Source organism: Akebia trifoliata, unplaced genomic scaffold (genome assembly GCF_017979445.1).
Source record: "Akebia trifoliata isolate Shusen 1 unplaced genomic scaffold, ASM1797944v1 Contig00095_ERROPOS300000, whole genome shotgun sequence".
In the NCBI taxonomy this organism is placed as follows: Eukaryota; Viridiplantae; Streptophyta; class Magnoliopsida; order Ranunculales; family Lardizabalaceae; genus Akebia; species Akebia trifoliata.
In genome coordinates, this window is record NW_028236846.1 from 181231 (window position 1) to 206405 (window position 25175).

The 25175-nt window shown below is 34.1% G+C and overlaps 2 protein-coding genes across 2 annotated transcripts; one reads left to right on the forward strand and one right to left on the reverse strand.

The window, feature by feature from the left end:
* Positions 1-5880: 5880 nt before the first annotated feature.
* On the forward strand, positions 5881-16952 carry LOC147381981 (squamosa promoter-binding-like protein 7). Its single transcript, XM_086429718.1, has 3 exons — positions 5881-6939; positions 7147-7265; positions 16218-16952. The coding sequence occupies exons 1-3, from the start codon at positions 6323-6325 to the stop codon at positions 16661-16663; spliced, it is 1182 nt and encodes a 393-aa protein (XP_086285844.1). The 5' UTR covers positions 5881-6322; the 3' UTR covers positions 16664-16952.
* Positions 16953-17928: 976 nt separating this feature from the next.
* Positions 17929-24918, reverse strand: LOC147381982 (malate dehydrogenase, cytoplasmic-like). Its single transcript, XM_086429731.1, has 7 exons — positions 24747-24918; positions 23121-23279; positions 22842-23017; positions 20932-21209; positions 19854-19989; positions 19639-19750; positions 17929-18183 (listed from the first exon to the last, which is right to left on the reverse strand). The coding sequence occupies exons 1-7, from the start codon at positions 24787-24789 to the stop codon at positions 18089-18091; spliced, it is 999 nt and encodes a 332-aa protein (XP_086285857.1). The 5' UTR covers positions 24790-24918; the 3' UTR covers positions 17929-18088.
* Positions 24919-25175: the final 257 nt, after the last annotated feature.

Sequence of the window (25175 nt, forward strand, 5' to 3'; positions counted from 1 at the left end):
CCACAATAATCTTAATAATCATTATCCTTTGAATTCCTTTTAACACATTTGTTTGTGATTTAAAAGGAAATGATACTTAAAAGAAATAACCATCTTCATTATTATCAAACTATAATACCAATTATTTCGATTAGTTGAGTTTATCTTGATCGTATCTCAGTTTTTTTTTCTAAAAAAACACGTCTTTTACAAGGTATTTTCATTTCCACTCTCACTATATGTATATATATTTATCTTCATCTCATCTTTTTTAATATTTTTAATTTATTCACCCCTTTTAATTGCATCGTAATCCACCTTTCAAGTGACTAAATAACTTCAATTCACTTTTTCTTAATTTGTTATCGACTGTGGTTACTTCTACATTCTTTTCTTCATACTTGTTTAATATATATATATTTTTTTTTCTAATTTTTCAATTAATTAATACATATGTTTTCTATTTGATGGACCAACATTCAGTTCCATAAAACGTATAGGTCGTCTTCAAAAGAATAATATTAAATACAAAGTGCATAATCCATCGGAGTTCTAATTTCACCATAATACTTTTTCAACTTATACCCAAAATAAATTATTTTCAAATATGTCTATTGAGTCGTTTAAAAATTCTATACAATTAAATCAATTACCTAATTTTCCAAGTGATTCATTATTACTCAAAAGAAAAGTTAGTATTTCATTAGGGTTGGGGAGCGCAACACTCATTAATGGGGGTAGAATATGTATTAGAGTCGTACTGGGGGTGACATTTGGATTTACTGAGATTCTCACATTTCTGACATGGGGATGAGGTGCACACATAACCGTAGATGCTTTTATTAGTATCTATAGTTATGTGCACACCTCCACGTCAAAAATGTGAGAATCGTAAATCCCAATATCACCCTGGCATTAGTGTACGTATTATTGTCTTTATTTGTATTTTATTAGTCTTTTTCATGGGTCTACCAATCCGGATCCATTTCATTTTTTCTCTTTTTCTTTTTTAATAACCGACAAGAATGGATAGCTTTTTGTAAGAATGACTTACCAAAATTACCAAATAAAATCAGTTTGCCCTAACTACTTCATTTAAATGGTCCCCTTTCCCTCTTTTTTTTTTTTTTTTTCTGTTTGAGTTTTCATATTTATACTGTCTCACTAAGGGAAACAAAGAGTGGATAAGAGTTCTCATAAAGTAACTGTCGCTGGAGAATGCTGATGATGTACACGTGTCATCACTCCCTTAAATAATTACAAAGTGATAGCTTCTCCTACTTTTCAGGAATTCTGCATCACTCTCCTAAATAATTTTAAAAGCTCTCCCTGCCATTTTAAATGATAATTACTAATGGAAAACCGTAGATATAACGTACTCCTAAGTTGTATACACCCTATATAATGGTACACGTGCTGTACATGCATGGAAGGCTGCTTATCAATGATTGGAACACAATTAATCATCTTTTGGCAACCGGTTGTATAGTATCAAAGCCAAGTTTTCTAAATTTGGATCGCTACGAATGTTTGTGGGGGCTCTTATGAATAACATTCATAGCCGGTTGATTTTTGTAAGGATGATCAATAAGATCTCAATAATTCAAAAGTTGAATTATCTAAACTGTTATCTACGTGTGACGTCACGACCTCCACTTGTAAATATGGATCAATGGATGTTATAATAATAATATTAGGTTTTATATATGTATCCAAGACCCAATCCTTAATATGAGAGTTAGTGTATAAGGATAGTAAGGGGTGGAGTCAGAATTTTCCTGTAGTAGGGGCAAATTGTAGTTAATGATATAATTAAAGAGTTTAAAGACGAATGATTTTGAAAAGAAATTTAGAGATTTTTAGTAAGAAATTGAAAAAAAATGACTTTTAGGTCATTTCCAATTAGTGTATGAGAGGAGGCCCAAATCAAGAGACAACATCATCTTCAAAAAAATGAAAGTGAGAGGGGGTTTAAAAATGGAGAGAGGTGATAGTGTAGGGATAGATGGGACATGTAATTAATGGAAAATACAAGGGTATATCAAATTAAAGGATATATAAAACCACCCCAGAAAGTTTGGTGGGGGCAATTGCTCCCACGAGCTCCTTACTAGCTTCGCTCTTTGTAAGAGTGGTAACATTTCTCTTCTATCATTATTGTTATGGTTGTTTGATTGCCTTTCACATAGGTATATCTCAGGTCACCTTCTCAAAGATCTCGAGCCTAAGTTGCTTTTGGTGAGCCTTGGACTCGTTAATGTTGATTTTTTTTTTTAAATAGGTAAAACACACTAGAATTCACGAGCTCAAAGTTGTTTTGCAATTTGTCAAACTAACAAAGCTATAGGTGTAAGCCCAACAACTCATTACTATTGTTAAATAAAGAATCGTGATAATCTGACTACCCCATGTGGCACACTCAATCGACTCTCTTGACGTCACAGGTTTGGTAATCGTAGATCTGTACGCCTCGGGATACAAAATTGCATTTTCCCATAAAAATGTGTATCTTGAGGGAATTGTGTATCCTGATGCGTACATATCTATGATTTCTAGACTTGTCACGTCAAGAAATTTGATTGAGTGTGCCACTTGGGGTAGTCAAATTATCACGACTCCTAAAGAAAATATAAATTTTCTAACTTGTTTTTATAGACTAGATAGTTGGATTAATTCTTGCTAAATTGGCCTATGCTTATCAAAAGTCACAATACTTGAAACATCGAAAGATGTTGCAGTTGGTGATAATAATCCCATAATATGCACTCATGATCGCTATTAATATTGATGCAATGACATTGCTAGTTGTCATTTTGCTCATTATCATCTCTTTCAATAATTGCAATTTTCTCTTCACAACATTCAAATATCTTCAAGGGAATGGATTGATTGACTTATTTGAATCTGTGAAAACCTAGATGAATCAACTCAAATTTGAGATCCACCAAGTTAGTGACCGACTAATAGTTGAAAATCCATTGAAGTATGTCCAAATGGTGAAAGAGAATTAGAGTATTGCTTCAACATTCTTTTCTTGAACTTTCAAATCTTTTGACGTGAGGCAAATAGAATTATAGATTATTTACCATGCTTAAGGAGTCATGGTGGAAGATTCTTTTACATTATGTTTGGATTGAGAGAAGTAGATAGAAGAGAAGAGAAACTCAATTTCTTTATACCATGTTTGAATTGGTAAGAGAGAAATTGGGATAACTTTGAAATTTAAAATGTCTTAAAAAAAATTTAAGGGCAGAATTGGAATTATAAAATATTTTTAAAGGGTTTTCCTATGTTTCTCTCAACTTTTGGAAAGAAAACTCGATCACTTTTTTTTCTCTTATCTCTAATTTTTTATCTTCTCTCTCCCACTTAACAATCCAACTAAAAGAAACTCATTTATTTTATCTTCTTATCTTTCCATTTCTCTCAATCCAAACATATCATTAATGTTCTTTTATAATTGATGAGAAATTTGATTGGAGGATGTATGTTGTAATTATTCTCGTCGATTATTAGAGAGGGGTCCTTTCAACCCTAGCTTAATAATAATAAAAAAAATAAAAATCAAAAACCCATTTTGATAAATTTGGAGGTTCCAACTCAAAATCAATTAGTAATGAGTGGAGAGGCCCAAGATCTTAGAAGGAGAGAGATAAGACAATTTGTATTTGATGTGGGACTAAACTCAACACATTTAGTGGCCATGAATCAATTTTGACCCATCCCAATCAACTTCGAATTTAAAAACCATTATTTATCCACTCTTTAACCACTCATATGTAATAGATCAAATGGTTAAGAAAGCTTTGGGAAGGTGAGACCCAATGAATAGTAAATACTGTAAAATCGTATTGAATTTGAAAAGTTAGACCCTCAGATTTACCCCCAACAACAATATTATAACTGTTAAAAAAAAAGTACTAAATTGAGGTTGAGGGTTTGGGACGAGTGATTCAGGTTTTTTACTAGTGATATTCGTCAGGTTTGTGTGGCATGTTTTTACCATTTTACCATAAACAAGAGTGGATGTAAGTAAATATGGATGAGTGGGTTTTGTTTGCTGCAGATCAATTTTACTATTTGCATCCGCTGCTGGCACTCTGTGTCTGTGCTGTCCTCTCTTTCTCTGTCTATAAAAGCTTCTGTTTTTGTTGTCTCCCCCTCAACGGTCAAGCCATTTGTTCTAATTTTACCTAAAATACCATCCTTTAAACTTTAAAAGCAAACGAGGAGCTTTTTTTTTTTTTTTTTTTAAATTATATTTTTTCACAAAAAAGAATGCAAAGGTGTGGTCACGATCACCCCTGCTTTATAGGACCCCCGTAGTTCCCACTTTTTTGTGACACTTGTGTAGCTAACTTGTTTGTAGGCTGCATTTACAGTCTGTGTTCCATTTATTTTATTTTGATTTTAATTTTGATAATACATAAAGAAAATAGAATGCAACTTGAAATGGACGTCAAGTGCTAAAGTCCAAGATATTTATTTTGCTCACATAAAAGTCAATCCACGAGTTTGATAACAGGCACTCAAGTGTATTTAGGATATTGTCAATTTGCAAAATTACCCTAATTAGATTTTGTGGAATCGGTTATCGGGATTCTATTACATCCGTGAATAATTTTTCTGTGGGGCAAAAATTATCTCAAAGTCCAATATTATTATATGAATTAATGATACCTGATAGCATTTATAATTTGTTGATCGATTTGAATTCAAGTTTGTGATCTGTTATTTTAGAATAAACTTGATTTATAGTATAAGCATATATATTTCATTTTTTATTTATAATATTGAATTACATATAATGAATTGAAGTGTAATGGCCTGGGCCTCTCTTAAAACAGGGAGAGGTCTTGAGATTAAACCCCTTTAATGACCACTCATAAAGATTTATCTAATCTTATTTGATATGTGTAATTGGTTGGGGTATTGTGTATGTACAGGAGACATAGGTGAGATATTTTGATTTGAAGGCCTTACCCTTAATAGATGGGGCCATGGTCACAAAGTTGAAGTATGGGTTAAATCGATAAGGGATAAAAATTATAAAAAAAAAATATATTTAATAAAAATTCATAAAATCAATTCATTATCATTAAATCTCATATTAAGAAAAAAGAAGAAGAGAGAAAATGTTTATTACCATGGACAGACCTATATAGCAGAGAATAATATGGTTGTTGATAGGCTCTCTCATCAAACAATTGCAATTAGATGATATGTTAGGGGTGTGTTTGGTTGGTAACATTGTTAAAAGTGTCAAACTCAAATGAACAGGTGTATGACTAAAATCGGTAACCAAACACTCCCTATCAAGAAGACTTTCTATTGACTCGTAGAATGCACTTAAGGTGGGTTGTGCGTGGGACCCAAGTTGGAAGGCTTTATTTAGTAAGGTAGATTTGGTATGGTCCTACCCAAGATATCCAGTTCAACTGATTCTGAGTTTGTGACCGTTGGTTTTGTTGAATTATTTGTCCACCATTCGATTACTGCCCTACTTGATAGCGACGTATATCTTGTCGAATTGATTCTTGACACAGCAAATCTTTCACTTCAACCCTCCCATATCACCACGTGTCCACTTTTTGTCAATCATGATATTTACAAGGGCATTTACGACACGTAAAATATATATGAAGCCGATCCATGGGGTAAGGAAAAACAAAATCTTAACTGGCAAGGATTTGACGTGGATTTTTTTTTTTTGGCTTTTTCAACGTCTTGATCCTGTACTATGGGAGGAGTTGAATGTCTTCCTCTTTTTATTTAAATTTCTAAATGATTTTAAACATAAAAAGGTTATGTGCCATATGTGGAGAAGTGAAAGTTAAAGTTGAATAGTTAGACAACTCCGTGGAGCGTAGAATCTCCAATCAACTTTTTTGGACGAGGGGAGGGAAGTGAAGAGGAAGGAGACTGAGCTGCCTAAAGCAAGTAAATGCTCTCTCTCTCTCTTCATCTTCTTCTTCCGTCTTTAGTCTTGTCATCTCAACTTTCTCTCAGTATTTCCACTACTGTCACCCTGACTCTATCTCTCCTCTCCCTCAAATCATTTCAGTCCACGTGTCTGGCCCACTTTCTCAGGCTTTCATCTCTCTCTCTCTCTCTGCTGCGATATCTGCAGCTTTTCTCTTAATAACACTATTGGAGCTGAACCCAGAACCAGACTCGTCGTTGCTATGTAACCCCATTGGTGCTGAACACAGAAATTAAGCTTTTTTCTCTCTATCTATCTCTCTCTCTCCTGTTATATTGGGAAAGCAACACAGGAGTATTCTTATAAGTAGTATAGTAGGTTTAAAAATAGAAAGACCAGAAGAGAGAGAGAGAGAGAGAGATGGACAATGGGTGTGGGGGAGAGCAACAACACTACAACAACAACAACGAGAGAGGGCAAAATGGTAATAATATAAATTTTTTGTGGGATTTTCGGGAAGTTGGGACGTGTAGATTTGATTGGAGCAACCCTTTGAACGATGACACGAGGACGACTACTACTGCTTCAACAGCAGCAGCGCACGCTTTCATGTTCTCTCATACAGGGGATAATGCGCACCACCAATCCCAACATCCGACTTTCTACTCCGCAGTAGGAGGAGGAGGAGGGGGAGGAGGGGGAGGTTCGCACGTGCACCCTGACCCTCACCTCACGTGTTTGAAGCTTGGGAAGAGACATTACTTTGAGGATACTAGTGTTAGTGGTGGTGGTCCACACGTGTCTGGGTTTCCTATAGGGAAGAGAGGGAGATCGTTTATTGGTGTTGGTGGGTCATCTTCTTCATCTTCGTTGCTAGGGTCTAGTACTGTACCGAGATGTCAAGTAGAAGGATGCCACGTGGCGTTGTTGAATGCTAAGGACTATCATAGAAGGCATAAGGTGTGTGAGATGCACTCCAAGGCTCCTAAAGTTGTGGTGCTTGGGATTGAGCAGAGGTTTTGCCAACAGTGTAGCAGGTTAAATTCATTTCCACCTTCCCAAAATAAATTTAGAAAAATAAAATAAATCAGAATGTTTAGTGTGTTTTTGAATTTTTAAAGAACAGCAATTTAAAATTTTCTCCTTTATTGATTTTGAAAGATATTTAGTTTTTTTTTTTTCCTTATAAAGAATTATTTTTATTTTTTTGAGTTATTTTGGATGGATGGCGTGTGTGGGTGTAGGTTTCATGTAGTATCAGAGTTTGATGATTCGAAGAGGAGTTGTAGAAGGAGACTAGCTGGGCACAATGAGCGGAGGAGAAAGAGTTCCAACGATTCTCTTTCTAGAAACCTTTCTCAAGGTGCATTTTAATCTTCTTTTATTTTTTTTCTATCTATTTTGATTGATTGATTCAAAATTTCAAATTACTGCCATGGCTTATTTACTGCTAACTACTCTTTAGATCCCCAACTTGAGCCAAAGTTCTCCATGGGTTTAATCCTAAATTTCCTAAATTTTATCTTCTTCTTCCTTTTTTAAGGCTCATAAGTCTTACCACTTTATCTATCTCAAATTCTCAATATCCTCTTCTAATCAATTTTAAACCATAAAATAAAATATTTTATAATATATTGCTTGGAAAGATCTTGATGAATTTTTTTCTAATGAAACTATTTTTAATAAAAACCAAGAGATGCATTGGATAGAGAAAAAAATTCTTTAAAAAGATGTAAGTTCAATTTTAAATGGGCTAGTTTACCCTAAAACTATGTTATATAACTAAAGATCACATGATTCTATATCTGATTTTCTTTATAAAAAAAAAACTTTTGGAATTATAATTGGAACCCTTTCCCTTTCGTAATACTTAGTTCTTTCTTTTGCTACAAGTTTATGAATCTCAATTTCCTAACATCAGTAAATTTTTGCTTTCATTTCAATATATATCATCAGAGTCTCTCTTTTTAAAAAAATCGTTGGATGTTATGTAGTCAATGGTTCAGATTCAAATTCAAGTAAAAGTCTTGTGTTTATTCACCATTCCTATTATTTACTTCTTACCACCTACACACTCTTCATGTTTTTATTGATTTTTATTCCCGTTTTGTTTGATTTTAATCGTCATCCTTAGTGTTGAAAATTGGTCACCATATTATAATTATTGCATAGTTTAATGGCCAAGAAGCACAGCCAGTGCCGGTTCTTGAAGATAGACGACTCTACCCTTTTGTGCAAGGTCCCTGGCTATATGATACTAAGTATTAACTCTTTGATTCAACTGAGTTGATATCTTTAAACCTCAATTGTTATAATGTTAATGGTTTCCAATACCAATTTCAGAAACAAAAATCAAAACCTCAATTTTTATAATGCCTGGGAAAGAATAAGAAAATATAAAGAAAAGGAGAGAGATTTCTGAAACATTTTTTTTTACGATATTTATCTCTAGAAATATTGATTTTAATGAATGTTTCAGGAGTGTTTTGAAAATTTTCAAATGCTTTGGAATGATTTGTTCCTTTTCAATGAATTTTTCATTTTGTTCCCCTTGGTTGAAATATTCCTCTAAAATAAAATTGTAAACCTTGGAGACCTGTGAATTCATCATATCCATTAGACATGAGCTTAACCTGAATCATCGATTTTGGTTATTTAGAATCAACCATTTGTCCAAACTTATTGGATGGGTTGCACTTGCTTGTATAACTGATAGTAAGATCACATATCTTGTGATTTTATACACTGCACTTTTGGCAAGCAAGATTAGTCGTCGGTAATTAGTAGGGGAAGGCGGGTTTTGATCCCAGGTCATCATATCAACAATCAAAGTCTTTAACCAACTTAGCAAGTTGTCACCTTCATACATTGCATGTTTAGATGGAACGATGTATATACAATGACGAAAATCTAGTTGCCAACAAGGATGATCTATCAACGTGAATGATAATCAGAAAAAGAAAATGCTTTACACACCCTCAAGCATCAAATTCACGCGGCCAAAGAATTTGATAGTTGAGGGTAGTTGGAATCTAATAATGGATGGCAGCAAGAAAATGGGAAGTATTGATCCTTTTAGAGGAGACCAAAACATGAACGATAAGTTTATGCCTTCAAATTTTTTATATAGTTCCTTATGATGTTCAATGCTCTATAGTATTTAAAGTTTTAATGGTCGGTAACTCCATTTCTATTGATCTCTTAGAGGTTGAAGGCTATTCATCGACTTAAAGGAAATTGGTGAATGTACTTGTGTAGTAAGTTAGATGCATGTTATCAATTAATTTCCACTTAAAGTGGGTTTTCCTTGGGGATCAATCCTAGTTCCATCCCTAATTGCACTAGCTATGGATGGATTAACTTTTCAATTTCAGTAAATTATTTATAATGATTTAGTATTGGTTGATGACATTATAGATAAAGTGAATAGAAAATTATAATTATGAAGGGTTTGATACCGTATAAATTTAGGATTTCAAGATAATAAATGCATGCCCTTTGTAAGGACTATTCTAGAGATTTGATGTTATTTAAACTTTACTGATTGGGATGTTATATAAGGTTTACTGATTGGAAATGCCCCAAAAAGATAATTGCTACTATTTGGGTTCAATTATTCACAATGATAAAGAGATTGTTTAATAACTTCCACATATGTAATGACGGGTGATTAAGTGATTCATAACTATTGACATATACCAATTATATTAGAAGAAATTTTTTATAAGACAAAAACCAAACTAGTCATGCTTTATGAAGCTGAATGGTTGGTAGTCAAGAAACATGTCCATGAATGAGCATGCCAATGATGAGAATTTTGAGACGGATAAATGGTAATTCTAGAGACGACAAAATAAATTAAAATGGGAATTGTGAAGTTCTTTACTCTAATGGAAGAAGAAGAGTGAAAAATGAGAAGAACAATGAGAGTTGCAACTTTAGAGTTTGTCAAGATGTACCAACCTAGAAATCATGAAGTTTTTATGCGTATACATCAAGCAAAATAAAAGAACTTTACAAAACTAAAAATATATGCTGTTGAAGGGCTTGCTAAAGGATAGAAATATCGTTACTATTATAATGATAGAAGGGTGAGTATCTAACAATCTCTTATATTAAGTATAAGGATAATTTTAACCTTAAATAAATGCCAATTTTTGTAAGCCATGTGCAAACGTACATGCCATCCAACACTAGCATCTTATCAAATCTTGATTCTGTGGACAATAGAAATTTGGGTTATAGAGAATAATTGTGGTGAATGGATTATCTCTTCCACATGATTTGCGGGATGACCGACATGGCTTGTGAGAATGCCATGGCTTCTTCAATTTATGGGGGAGTGTGACTCAAATACATGTATAAATAATGGACTTCCAAGGTTCTCGCATGTATGTCCATGCAAAGTATAAACTATTTTATCCAAAGAACATTGTAAATAATATAAATGGAAGTGTTTGAGATGATTTGGTCGTGTAAAAAGAACATCTATTACAAAACCAGCCATGAGGATCATTTTGATGCAAATCCAGGGATCTTAAGGATGTGAATAGAGGCAGTTAAAAGATAGGAAGATGCATGCTAAGAGTGAAGATGGCCAAAGATGGCGTGGAATAATGAACGTGTTAATACCATGAAATAGAGTTCAAAATGTGATGTGCATCTTGGATATAGTTGAGTGCTTATATGCACTAAAAATTATTGCAAGAATAACTTCCGATTTAATCTAGCCCAAACTTGATGTTCATGCTTGCATCACATGAGGGAGTTGGGGTATTTAATTTCCTTTATCTAGAAATTTTTGACTCAATAACTGGAGGTTTGGCTTTGAACAAAGTGGGATGGAGGAACATGATTCATTTGGCCAGCTTTGAACAAAGTGGAATGGAGGAACATGATTCGTTTTAGAGGACTTCAAATATTTGGGATAAGGTTTTGAAGCTAATCATTGTTATGATATGTATAACCTTTAGAACTAAGTTTTTTATTCAATTGTATTTTCGACAGGTAGTTTACCATTAAATAAGCCAACATTTGGGATCGGTATAACTTGCCAATGATGGACTTGAGATAAGAAAATAGTACGGCATTTGGTCCATTAAGGAATGACGAATGCTAAGAAAAGGCAAGGGCGTTTGATGAACTATGAAGGATTGGCTAAAGACATAAAAATGCTGGAGCATTTACCCCTCCCCCATGGAAAATGTCTCTTTTTTGGCTAATTGGGCGAGATTTAATAAAAAGAATTAAGAACACAAGTATACATGGGACATATCCCTTGGTTGCAGTAGGCGAAACAATGCAAGACCCATCCTATCACTTATAAACTTTACTAGGACTAATAAAGAGATTGTTTTGATTTGGAAAGATAACTGAACTCTATGCGGACTACGTGAATTTAGCTTTTATCACTGCATTCCCTTCTCCAAACCTATGATAAATTTATAAACATCAAAAAAAAAAAAAAAGACCTATGATAAATTTCTCAATAAATACCAGATAATACTTCTTTGATCTTCTTCAACCTTGAATTCAATCTCCACAACGTACGAGCAAACATCAGACCATAGATTAGAAGATCGTAGGCACTCCAATAGTGTTTTACATTTTAATTCCTTTTAGAACAAACCCCAAAAAGCCAATAAGATGCATGAATGATATCTTTGTGGGAATCTCTAATATCAATACATCCACCACCTGAGGGACCTGGATTCCCCAAACTAGAACCATCGATGTTAATTTTTAACCCAGGTTCAAAACCCTTTGAACCTAACTTGACCTTGCTATATAACCACCAACCCTTTATATTTATAAAAAATGTCCAATCCAAAGGTGATTTTCTCCAATAAAGAAGGCATCACAAGGCAAAAATCTTTGGAAAGTTCTTACATAAGCAATTTTGTAGACTAATTGGTTTAAATTCAAAGAAAGAAATAGTTACATCCACCTTAGGAATAAGCATAGTAGATGTAGAATTGACCAATTTCAGGATAAGTCATTCCTTACCGAAACTATGCACATAACAATTAGATCCTCCTTGATATTCTCCCAATACTTTTCATAAAAGGTTCCAAAATATCCATCAAGCCCGTGAGCACTGGAATTATTCATTTGACATATGACCATATATATTTCCGATTCATCAGTAATTGTTGTGAGCATAATGTTTTGATCAAAAGAGATAGATGGCCAAACATAATTCAATATCTTTGAATTGTACTCAAAACCTTTAAAAAATGGTAGTTTCTCGTATTTAGAAGCTACACAAGTGCCAATCTCCCCCATATTTTCAAGCAGAGTTGAATGACAACTAAAGATTGTGTGATGAAGATGGTTTTTGTGATTTTTTTTTTTTTGTTTTTTTTAGTGTTATAATTTTTTTTCTTGTCTATAGAAACCAAGGGTATTTATGTTTCTTCGAGCCTTATTTTATCTTTCTTTAAAGTTTCATGGTGTTTAGTCAAGTCGTTAGGTGAGTTATGAGTCATTTTTTGGTCATTTACGATCACTTTGGGAGTCAAAATAAATCTGTAATTTTACTCATTAGGTTTGGATGCTCCACCTATTATAGCATATAAATACTCTCCTTGTTCTCTTTATGGAGGCTAATGAATAAGATTTGAATTGTGGTTGCCTAAACAATCTTGGTGAGTAATTCTCAAATCCTAGAAGTGATTTCTAGGAACCCTAGAGTGATTTTAGAGCTTTTCTCTCTTTTTCCGCTTTCTCTACAGGTTCCATATTACTTTTTTGTGCTACCATTGTTTTTTTGTCTTGCGGACCTTGAAGATTGATTGGAGATTTGCTGGACTGATTTTTTGTAACATAAATTAAGTATTATTGCAATTTTATTGCTCCCCATTTTTTTTCTTTCATCTAAAGATTTCCAATATAGTAAACCCTAATTCCCATTCTAATCTATATACTTTGAACCAACCCCATAAACCTTAATTTACTATTTTCAAGTCCTTATTTTCAGTTTTTATCCAAACCCAATCTTGTTCCCCTTCATCCTTAAACTTGAAATACCAGAATATTTTTGCTTAACTAATTTCCCTAATTGGTCCTATATCAGGTCACCAATTAACTTGGTGTGGAAACACCATATCCAATAGTTTTAATAAGTTCTCAAAGAGTTTAGAGATCTTCTATCTCAGCTAATTATACAATATCTAAAAGAACCTGACTTTGTATAGGGATTGTTAAGAATCTGGTTTTATTTTTACAAGCCATATAAAGTAGTGATTAGCTCAATATCATGGAAGTTGACTTGAAATCAAGGGACAAGAATGAAATGTAGGATCTCATTGAATTTCCTAATGATTGTAAGTTTGTGTTTAGGACCAAGTATGGCATTAAAGGCAATATCAGCGAAAAAAGCTAACTATGGTCGATGCTTTCATTTAGAAACTAAGCATCGATTAAAAGGAGACCTTTTATCTAGTATCCAATAATGACTCATTCAAAATTAAGAAGTTTACATATGGATATAAACATATTTTTCAGTAATGATAAGTTTTGGTGTTTATATATGAAGGTCAATAGTACTACATTTATATCTTTGATCTTATATATAAATGATATCTTGCACATTGATAATGATTTAGGTCTATTGAACAAGATTAAATATTTTGTCACCAGAAACTTTACAAATTACAATTAAAGATACGAGGTAGTTCAAGATCAATTTTGAGGATTGTTAAGGTTGTCTCAAAAAGTATATATTGAATGAGTTTTGAAGAGATTTAGTATGTAAAACTATTCAATGATTAATGTTAAACAGATATACTTTATGCTTCTGTTATGTATGTCTAGACTTGTACTAGATCAGAAATCAATTTTACAAAGGATTGTGAGAAAGTTGCAAAGAAAGTGATATGATACTTACAGGGAGCTAGTAATTACATGCTCATGCTTAGGAGGGTTGATCATTTAAAAATGATCACTTAAAGTTGGATTTCATTGGATGCCCCGCCCCAATAGTAGGAAATTTATTTATTTTATGTTTTCTACTCGCAAATGGAGCCATCAAGAAGGTCCAGTTCATGGCATGCTTTGAGGCTATGTAACATAAGTTAGGGTTGCGGATCTTTATCTCAATATTTGGGATTGTCAACACCTTCAATAAGTTTTAAGAATCCATTGTGATGTCACGGTAATCATCTTCTCTAAAACAATAAGTTTTTTAATGGACAAGATACCTTGTTAAAGAGAATGTTTAGAAACATCAGATGTCTATAGCATGCATAAGTTTGTTGATCCAATGACTAGAGCTTGTGTCGAAGACCTTTAGAAAACATTGTGAAAGGATTGATCTTATATATTTGCAAACCATGATGATCTATGATCATAGGGACTGGTGATTAAGACTATTAGAGTATCATATTGAGATCTGAAGATAGGGTGTTTTTGCATTTCTTGTTTCCAACTATGTGTGCACATAGCATTTTTGGATTGTTGACAGGAAAGTCTTGACAAGATATTATTTTGTCTGTTGTGTTGGTAGGTAATAGCTTACGAATTCCCCAACTTATGAATCAGGTCAAGGTTGTTAGTGCGTAATGCATGGAAGGGAGTGTGTTGTATATTGATATACAACCGCAATGACATACGTTAGTGGTCCTACTTAACTAAGTTATTAAGATGATTGACTTTATGGAAGGTTGCAAGAGAGACCCAACCACAACTCTCCTCTTTAGAAACATTTCCTTTGGGCATGTTTCTGTGATTGTCATCCTATCCTATTTAGAAACCTTTGTCAGGAATGTTTTTGTCCTCTTTATAGAAAGAGAGCATGTGTAAATCTCCTACAAAAAAGAATGCATCTTTTGCAATTTAACATAAAAAATAAACCTCTCTCCATCAATGGGAGTTGAGGAAAACATTACAGAAAATTGTTACTCACAGCCTTGAATGGGATTGATTTGAATTTTTTTGGAAAAATTAATCATGATTGTGTGTGTGTGTGTTGAAAGGTGTGCAAACCAAAAACACCCTTTCGTCTTCTCCATGTTGGAAAATGATTTTTTGAACAGTTAAGTTCTGGAAATACCTCTTCTTTGAAGTTGAAAGTCATATTGGTTAAAGAAAATAGTTCTAGAAATATCTCTTCTTGGAAGTTGATAAGTCATATTGGTTGTAGAAAATTATTAGGAATATGGAAAGGCAACGCCCTTGGGTCTCGGTCTACAAAGGGGAAGTGTGGGACAGTTAGTGTAAGAGTTGAGAAGAAGTCTCCTAAAGGCCTTTTGTGAAGGCAAGAGTCTTGGTCTTTTGTGACTTTCTCTTTGAAGTACAATTTTATTTCTCTCCATTTTCTTGTGTTGTTTGGTTTGCAGTTATAATTTCATCAAGGCTTCGGAAAGCAAACAGTATGATTGTTTTTTAGTTGTCAAATCCAACAAGAGTAATTCTGCAAAATTCGAAGTTTTTTTAAGAAAATTAGTTTGATAAAATCACATCAGTCCGGTGGGAGAATGCTAGATTATTACTTAGAATTGCGTGACCTGCATGCCCCATTTTTTGTGTTTGAAGTTTCCTAAAATGTTGGATTCTCTAATAGAAATACAAGTCCAACTTTGAAGTGGGCAGGCTGCTTCAAAATTTTGAAGGAACCCTCGTTACAAGACTCATGGCAATTTGAATTTATTTCACATCCCTGCATTTCCACCGAAATTTAGAATACCTCCTTGGAAATGCCACGTGTAATCCAATGGAGAGGGTTCCTTCTTCAAAGTTTTTTCCTAGAAATACGTACCATGAAAGGATTCCTGAACCAAAAGTTCAATAAAGGAAAGTAATAGTTGAATTAAATGAATTAATTTTCCTTGATGGGTTAGGAAATTTTCAAGAGCGGAAACTCTTGGACTTCTTTCTCTCTATCTATAGAAGGGGAATGCTAATTCATCAATCGGCAGTCATGCAAAGCCAAAAATTTTGCACCCTTTGATTTAAGGATATGTGGTGAAGTAGTTTGTTCCAGACTTCTCGACTTCAAATGGTGCGAGGTTAGTTACTTTGTTTTGTTTAAAGTTGATGTCAATAAGGACATGAAATCACTATTTGTTGATATAAGATTTGATTGATCGATCATCGTTTTGCCATGCAAAAAGCCAACACTTACAATGTCATTGTTTAGCGTTAACTAGGTTCTTGTTATTGTAACGTGACACAAATTTGATCTAATATGCTTAGAAACCAATTACAAATATTTTTCATTGCGGCTTCCTTATTTTTCAGTGAATTTTTTCTGTATTACTGTGGTTAAATATTAAATCCAATATGAAAACCATCTCTGCTGCTGTTTTCTCCACAGATAGTCGATCAATGGGGGAGAGATATCCTTGTATATCGTCGCCGGCGGGGGGTGCTCTCTCTCTTCTGTCATCTAAGACAATTTCTTGGGTTTCGCCGTCTGATCTCTCATCTCGATCCAGTGCTGCTCTCCGTGAATTAATCGCTGAGAATCGTGCGTCTATCCTTGCTAGGCAGCTCTTCTACGACCAAGGCTGGCCCCACCATCCAATCGACGAAATGGGTAGTTCCCAATCGGCTGGGTTCATATCTCATTTGACCCACCAACACCAAATGTTCCCCGATCCATCCAATTGTGATCGATTTCATGAGTCTGGTGCACACGTTACCGTTGATCTAATGCAGGAGCCAAGCTCAGCTTTCCTTACAGGGAAAAGTAAGTCCAAGGAAGAGGAAGAAGATTGTTGTGAGCTATGGAGGTCTTTGGAGGGAACATATGTGGTTTGAAGTTTTTCCATCTTTTGGTTACATTTTCTGTATTCTTGTTTGTTGTAGCTTTTAATTAAGTCTGCAATTTTCAGAAGCTATGTCTATTATGCTGAAATGATGCTGCCATCAAAAATAGACTTTATCTAAACATGAAGTGGGCCTAGTATATGTCTGCCTTCTGATGAAGATCAAGTGGTGGACATGGAACTTTGTGTTGATGATTAGGTGGGTTCAATTTACAGCTAAATCATGACTCTCATCCAATCATTTAGGATGTGATGTATTATAATTTAATAAATAATTTAAGCCCTTTTTATTTATTTGGATTTTACTTCCATCATGTCCTCAAGATATTGTTATAACACATTTTTTAGATATATAATTGTTCTACCTTGGATAGACAAGAAAGGGTTTGGTGATTAGCTCGTCTTCCCTTTCAGGGAAAAATCAAAATTCATAGGAACTAGTCAAAATGTTTGATAACTAGAATCATCTGATTTGATTTGTCCTCAATAACCCATAAGATGATCAAAGCATGAGCTTGGAGCACTAAAAGACTAAACATTGTTCTATGTTTGAGCAACTCCATTGACAGATCATTAAATTTGGATTTAGAGAATTTAGCGTAATTTTGACATACCCCACTGCTCATTTAAGTAGGTATTTGAGATAATCCTGTGTTTTCGATCTGATGGCTTATCCTTGACCTAAGTCTTCTCTAAGAGACTGAAAAAGTGACCTAAATACCATCTTCAACTTTATGCAAAAAATAAAAACCCTCGATTTTTCTCCCAATTAACAAGATACGACTTTTTCGGAAGTTGAAGATGATGGATTTTTTTTTTAAAAAAAAAGAAAAATCAATGGGTTTTGGCAAGACGTTGATGATGAGGTCAAATAGATTTAAAAGGAAATACTAGAGTTTGAACAGTTGAAGAGGAAGGGCTTTAGGTTAGAAGTTGAATATGAAGGCATTTAAGACATTTTCATTCAGTCCCTCAGAGAAGACTGTAGTCAAGGTTGTAAGTCATTCGTTTGAAAACAGAAAGGGTCTCAAGTGTTAACCAAAACATAGAGGTTCATGTTTAATGCACTAGAGAATCCATCAGTGTTGCGGGCATAAAGATGAGTTGGCCCAACACATTCCCTAAAAAGATAAAAGCTTATTCTGGCTTTACTCCATTTCATGACTATTATGTATCAAATATCCAACTAAATAGTGGAGCGAATGAAAAAGAACAAAACCACCACAAGGAAACAAAATATCATCCAAAAGGAAGAGCTAGCACAAAGTAGTAGTTGATTAGAATAATTGTGCAAAATAAAGGGAGGGTCCATTATTATTCACCACAAATATTCAAGGACTTGAATCATCTTTTGTTCCCCACTTGTGTTGATTTATTGGATTCAGTTTTCTTTTCTCTTGGAAGCATGTGTGCATCATCAATTGAGGCATGAATAGGCTAGAGACTTCTCCTCGATGAGCTCGTTTGCCGTGGCATCCATCTTTGCTCTTGAAAATTCATCGATTTTGAGATCTGCCATTTTTCATTTAATAAGCCTCGAGGAGAGATGTTTTCGAAGAAAAAAAAAAAACAATGCATGATTCCAACAGCTATACTGAAAGAAATAGCAGATTATAACATTTTCTAAGTAATATCAACAAAATGTAAGAAATCATCAAACTTCGACACTCTGTGGGATGGCTTTGTCAAGAGAGGAAGAGTTTGTTCTACTACATAATAATGTTTTATCAATTTTTTCTTAGTTTTGCGATTAGTGTATTTAACTTTCATTGCTTCACGAAGCCTCATCAACTGACCAGCAAATATCCTGGATTGATTTCTTGGTTGAAACTTGCTTTTGCAAATCTAACACAAAATTTCTTTTTCTAGCCTGTTTTGAAGAATTAGCACAAAATTTCACCTTCCAAAAGACGAATGCCAGTTTGGTCATATTTCAAAAGAATTAAGGATTTCAATTCATTATAATCAAAGCCTTATCTCCAATAGGCATAAATTTTCACAAAGGCATTGGCGATAAACTACGAGAAAGTTAATTGATGATATGCTTTGGTCATGCAATTAAGGTCAATTACAGCCCCAGTTAGAAGGAATGCACAAATCGCAGGTTCTAAAAGAGCGAGAAAGAACCAAAAGAACATCAAATGAGGTAGTGAGAACGAATATGAACACACTTGCAATACCAAAGGGCATGGCTTTAGATAGAATTGAAAGCGCTGACCCCAGATTTATAGATGTAATATTGATGATGATCCCAAAAGTCTGGGGTCGACAAAACGGCTCATATTCCCCCATTCAGCATATTGACAAAGTCGGAGTACTGGTTTAAAATGGTTAACTTTGGAAAAAATGAGAAAGAAACGGGAAAAAAACGATGAAACATAAAGAATAAAAACTATATTAAAAATTAGGAAAAATGTAAATGCCTAGTAATACATAAGACATTTATTTTAATTTATTCTATGTTTCTAATATAGCATATTCTCTAACATAAGTACACATGTTATTATGCCAAAAAAAAAAAATTACTCATCAACATATCTTTTATAATACACTAGTGAGAAAATGAAAAACCATAACATTAATATATTGTCATCAAATCCTATATTTCTACATTTATGAATCACCAAATTCTATTATGTAACAAATCCCACATTGAAAAACATTCATGAATAAAATCACAAACAACTATAAGGCTACAAAGAAAGTGTTTAGTTTAGTTTAATTTTTTTTTAATGAAAAAAAGGTGAAAATAAAAACTTGTTTAAAATGAATAAAAACTTGTCTTTTTCAAAAAAAAAAAAAAAAAAAACTCGACTAACATTTTAATCCAGAGGTACAAGACGTGTTTTAAACAGGTTTTTTTCTTCTTCAAAGAAACGCCTTTTTGTGTTACTATACCATTCAGTTGCTTAAAGAAAAGAAAAAGAAGTGCCTGCAATATTTTACCGATGGATTCGGACAACTTACCTTGGACAATTGACCATTGTCCTTTCTCGCAGGTAACAGGAAAGGAGTAGATAAGGCCGGGAGGGATGCCATAAGACCCATCTGAGTAAACACCCATGGATACCCATATGCCCTGGATATTAAAAAAATAATGAAGTAAATAAGAATATGTAAGTACTGGGAGTAGAAGAGAAGTGATGCAAGATCAAATATGGTTTAGTAGAAGAGAAGTCAACCTTGGGAGTACCAAGAACCCAATCATGTATGTGATCGCACGCTGCACTTGCAGCAGACAATGCACTCGATAACTTCCTAGCTTTGATGATGGCAGCGCCCCGCTGCTGTACTGTGGTGATGAACTCGGTTTTCAGCCTTGGATAAACAAATGACAATAGAAGTCTTTAGTGAAACAGGTAAAGGAGGAAATGGATAAATTGGCAGATAAGCTAAAATTTATGAAGATTGGTGAATATTAACATTAGGAATTTCTTTGATAGTAAACTTTGACTTACATTTCGTAGGAAAGTTGCATGGCAATGAAATTGCTACAAAATGGAAGTTTCTTTTCTAACTATTCAATCTTAGAATGGTTACTTAGCTCAAAGGGTGATATTGTTTTTTCTTTTCTTTCTCATCATCATCGTCATTGTCAAAGCCTTATCCTTGGAGTGCTAAATAATTCATGTTCCTCCTTTTATTTCTATCTAAACCACTGTTTTCTATCTCTGCAATTGTGTTCATATCCTTTCTCACTACCCCAATCCATGTTCTATTTTGGCTCTTCGTCTCACTCTCTCAAAATCTATGTTTAAGACCGATCCAATATTTGGAAGAAAAATTGTCAAATTGATTGAACCATCAGACCCTGGTTCAATTTGGTTGGACCAATTTTCATTTATTACAACAAAAAAAAAAAAAAAAAGTGCAGTTTTTCCTACATCACCTTCATTTATATTTCATAAAAAGTATCATTAAAAACTTAGCCAAAAAAATAATAATAATTTGGATTACAAAAAATTATCCCATTGTAGAAATTATAATCTTTCGCCAAAAATTTATCTTAAAAAGAAATGATTTCAAAAAGTTTCGTAGTTTAGAATGGTTCTCAAAAACCAACAGTTCACTAACCAAACAGGTTTTATTATAAAATCCAAGGACCTGGTTGGACCACAGGATCGGTCTGATGTCTAAATCTTTGTTGCACATTCCTTTTAATTGGGGTTGTAACCAGCATTACATTTTGCAAATTTATACAAATACATAACTTCTTGTCATTCATCATAGAATCTAAAAAAGATTGGTTTAGAGAGCTACCATTGGTCATTGGAGACAAGTTCTCTGACAGACATCTCTCCACTACTGGTAATGACAGTTGCATGATTCACATCAGGATATTGAGTTGAAGAATGGTTGCCCCATATGATTACGTTCTTCACGTCACTGACCTGGACATTTAACCTCTCTGATATTTGTCCTAGAGCCCTGTTGTGATCGAGTCGTGTAAGGCACGTGATGTTCTTCTCTGGAATTGAAGGGGCAAATTCTTTCAGGATGAGTGCATTGGTGTTTGCTGGATTGGCAACAACCAGAACCTATTGAAAAAGAAAACATACATTAGCTCTTTGGAGGAAAAAAGTGTGGTATAAATGTCTTGTATTCCGTTGGCAGTACACTGAGTTGCGGGGGTGAAGGGGACAGGTCCCATACCAGGGGCTCGGGAGCGGAGCCCCAGGTCCAATTTTTTTTAGGGTTTCGAGAAAGGCAATTGTGTAATATTTTCTGAATTTCTATTTCTGGGGAGATACACATTTTTGCATCTCCCAACTTTATAAATAGAGATCTCTAGGGCTGTAAAACTTGAAAGAAAATAGTGATTGTTCTTGATTTGATCCGTGGACGTAGGCACACTGCTAAACCCCGTAAATCCTTGTGTTTTATGTGATTTTTGTCCTCTTTGTTGTTTCGTTTTTTTATGAAAAGAGCATCCAAAGTCTAGCTTTAAATGGATGAACAATGATATTGAAGGATTTGGCCCAGCCGATACATGTAGATATGACCGAGTACCTTTATCACTTCCTAATGACAAATTTTTCTGCAGTAAAAATGTTTTGATTACCTTCAATGAAATAGATGCCTGCAAAGCACACAATTGAATTGGAATAACCCACTTATCACAAAAGCAAGGAAAGCTTATGAACTCCTCAGGCCATGAGGGTTACTCCTCCCGCAGTTATAGAAACCATATTCCTTAATTCTAATAAAAGTTTATATAACAAACCTATATCCCCTGTTTTTTTTGCTAAGAAATTGAGTGAACTAACACAGATTTAGAGCATTACCTCCTACCATACATATTTCATACCCAGAAATTCAGAAGGTCCATGTGGTTTCCAAAATAATATCATTGCATCGTCACCATAAAGGATTTGAAACTATCAAAAAACATTTGTTTTGTCCACATTCCAAGCAAAGCTCTATCTACTGGCTGATTCCATTCCCTAACGTTTCACGCATATCAAAACTTAAGTTATTCAAATATTTCATTTTATTATTTATAAGATTTTAAAATGTATAGATTATCTGATTTCATTCTTTCTACATTCCAAACTTGACAGGAACACAAGATATTTAACAATGGTTCTCTGAACAAGAATTTTCTTTTTGATTTCTCTAGATGGAGCCACCAGGTATAAGTGAGGGGACATTGCCTTTAAAAATAATTCTGCCATGCACATATGGCTGCCCCTGAATCCCAAGAAATAACAAGTTTGTTCTCTCTAGATAGATAAAAAGTTGTATCCTCTGAACATATGGAATTAACAGCATGGATGCAGTTCATGAGGTCCAATGTGTGTCTCATGCTTCGTATTGGTGTTGGAAAACATGTGTCTTTTGCTTGTTACTTAGCAGGCAATCATCATTTCTTAGTTTTCCATAGACCACACAAGGTCATTTGCTTTATCCTTTTCTCATACTAAAATTATCAGGCGTTCCAACATTGGTTTTCAATCATTTAATTATTGTTTATCGGATAGATTTTAACCTATTGTTATCAATATTATCATTCCACGGTAATGAAGAAATTGAAGAGTCAAAAAGATAATCGACAAGGATATAATTCGCAATACTGAAGTTTGAAAAATCTGTCTATTGTACTGTACTATGTCCATAACTACCTAGGAATTGAAAAATTATGCAAACTATTCAGGAGATCCATAATTCACCTTGCAGTTAGTCGCTGCATGCTCCTCCAAGGCTGAAGCTTGGGCTTTATAGATTGACACATTTTTGGACATCACATCTTTCCTTTCCATTCCCTCCTTCCTGGGGAACCCACCAACCATAATTGCTATATCGACACCAATACAAGCTTCGACAACATCCGTGGTAGCGACAACACCTGTTGAACCATATATTGATCACAGATAATAAATAAAAGAAAAAAAAAAAGTTCTATGGAAACTATAATTTTTTGATTGAACCATGGAATATAAGAGGCACACCTTTAAGAAGAGGAAATGCAGCATCAATCAACTCCATTTTCACCCCATGCAAGGCATCTGCAACAGGTTCAATATCAAGCATATGCAGAATAACAGGCTGATCTGGACCCAACATTACCCCTCTAGCGATCATTGGGACAAGAGCATAGCCAATTTGCCCTGTAAAACAAGTGGATGTCAACCTATACAAAATATGTAGTCAAAGATTATGCACAAACAGACATTATAAACATGGAACAAAAGAGAACATTAAAAAGCAATATGACAATGGAGCCATAGTTCTTTTTAGTGTTTATCGTAAAAAAAAAAAATTGCTTAGACATGAGTGGGCCTAAAAGAACGAGAGAAAGCCCCAGAAGGATGTGGATAGTAGTAATGGAGGATTTAACCACAATTGAATTAACAAAAGGTATGACTTTAGACCGAATTGATGATGATCATCGTCATCATTTTCTTGGATATGTTACTTCTTCTTTAGATAGTAATAGTATAATAAATCTCATAGATTTGGGGTTGAGTCCATAGCTCAATTGTGAGTTGATCACTATAAAGACACATTGTTCTATGGAAGTTATTCTATAGGAAAATAAAAAAGGTACTGTTCCAGATTTTGGTGTGCATTTGGGATACCCCTGGTTTTCACATTGGTGACATAACCCACTTGACAACCGCTTCCGTGAGAGAGATTAATTAAAAAAAAGATTGAAATACCCCCATCTTCAACCACTTGGTTTTCCCCAAAAATCCAACTTCTTCAGCATTTACATTAAAGAGGCAATTTATTTGGAAACACATGGTTCACAATAACACCCCCCCCCCCCCCCCCCCCCCCCAACCAACCAAATAATAATAATAATGATAAATAAATTCAACAATAAATAAATAAATAGACCTTTAAGGCAAAAAAATTTAATTTATTTGGCATTCTTGATTTAATTCATTAACTCTTGATTTTTTTCCCAAAACCAATTATCTTCAACCCTTGATTTATTTGGCAAAGTCTTCTAGAGTAAAATATTTACTATTTTCTTCACATTGATTTATCTGCTAGTTCCTAATCCTTACTCGAAATTGCACTGGGATGTGGAGTTAAGAGGTTGTAGATATTGGTTTTTAAGGACAAAAATTAAGGATTTAGGCAAGAGGTTGAAGACAAGGCTATTTGGTCATTTTCCATTAGTCTTCGACTGAAGACTGAGGCCAGTTTTAAAAAACAGGGATATCTCAGAAATACCCCAAAACATAGAGGAGTATCTCAAAATTTCTCTAAGTAATATCACAATAGCCGAACTTTTGAAGTAATACAAGGTACTCCATTTTCCCAATATAATGGGACTAAAACGATATTAATTATCTTTAAGAACCAAAAAATTCGATTAAGAACAGAAAATTTTCTCATTCTTATAAATACAGTAAAACCAAATCAATAAAAATCCACCAAAACGAAGAAATCCTCGAGATTCCAAGAAAATTTCCAAAAGAAATTGAACTAGTGGAAAATTTTCTAGGTCATGAAGCAAAGAATCTGAGCTAATCTCTAAATTTCAATCCTTCGTACAAGAACATACCAATAAGCTTAATCAAAACAGATTGAAAGAGAATAATATTGAGAGAGAGGTTAATTACCAGCAGCGCCAGTGACGAGAACCCTCACTGCGTCTTTCTCCATTGTTGCTGCAGAGAACTTGAACTTGAACTTCAATCGAAAATGAAGAAGAAATCCTCAAATTTATATGACAGAGAAACAGAGTCATGGCGATATTCGAGGAGTTGCGATAAGATCTTCGAAAGGCTGCAGCTTTTACCGTTAGAACGCCCATGCCATAGAGAAAATGTGCTAAATCATAACTGAATTTGACACGTGGCAGATAAATATGACGACAATTGGCACACTAATTAATAAAAGAATCCGGATCCTGTGCACGCAGGTGGAGGAATGAAACCTTCCTCCCACACGTCAGTACATGACACCTTAGCTACGTTTCAAGGAAATTTTGAATAAAAAAAGAGAGAGGATACTTAAGGCTTTAATTCCTTAAAATGTGACTAACGTGG

Bases quoted from the DNA above. Each gene is read 5' to 3' on its own strand.
- LOC147381981 (XM_086429718.1), top strand. From the start codon at position 6,323: ATGGACAATGGGTGTGGGGGAGAGCAACAACACTACAACAACAACAAC. The intron at 6,940-7,146 runs GTTAAATTCATT...GTGTGGGTGTAG, and splicing joins TTTTGCCAACAGTGTAGCAG to GTTTCATGTAGTATCAGAGT. The intron at 7,266-16,217 runs GTGCATTTTAAT...TTTTCTCCACAG, and splicing joins TTCTAGAAACCTTTCTCAAG to ATAGTCGATCAATGGGGGAG.
- LOC147381982 (XM_086429731.1), bottom strand. From the start codon at position 24,789: ATGGAGAAAGACGCAGTGAGGGTTCTCGTCACTGGCGCTGCTG. The intron at 23,280-24,746 runs GTAATTAACCTC...CTTGTTTTACAG, and splicing joins TCTCGTCACTGGCGCTGCTG to GGCAAATTGGCTATGCTCTT. The intron at 21,210-22,841 runs GTGAATTATGGA...CTTTTTCAATAG, and splicing joins ATGCAGCGACTAACTGCAAG to GTTCTGGTTGTTGCCAATCC.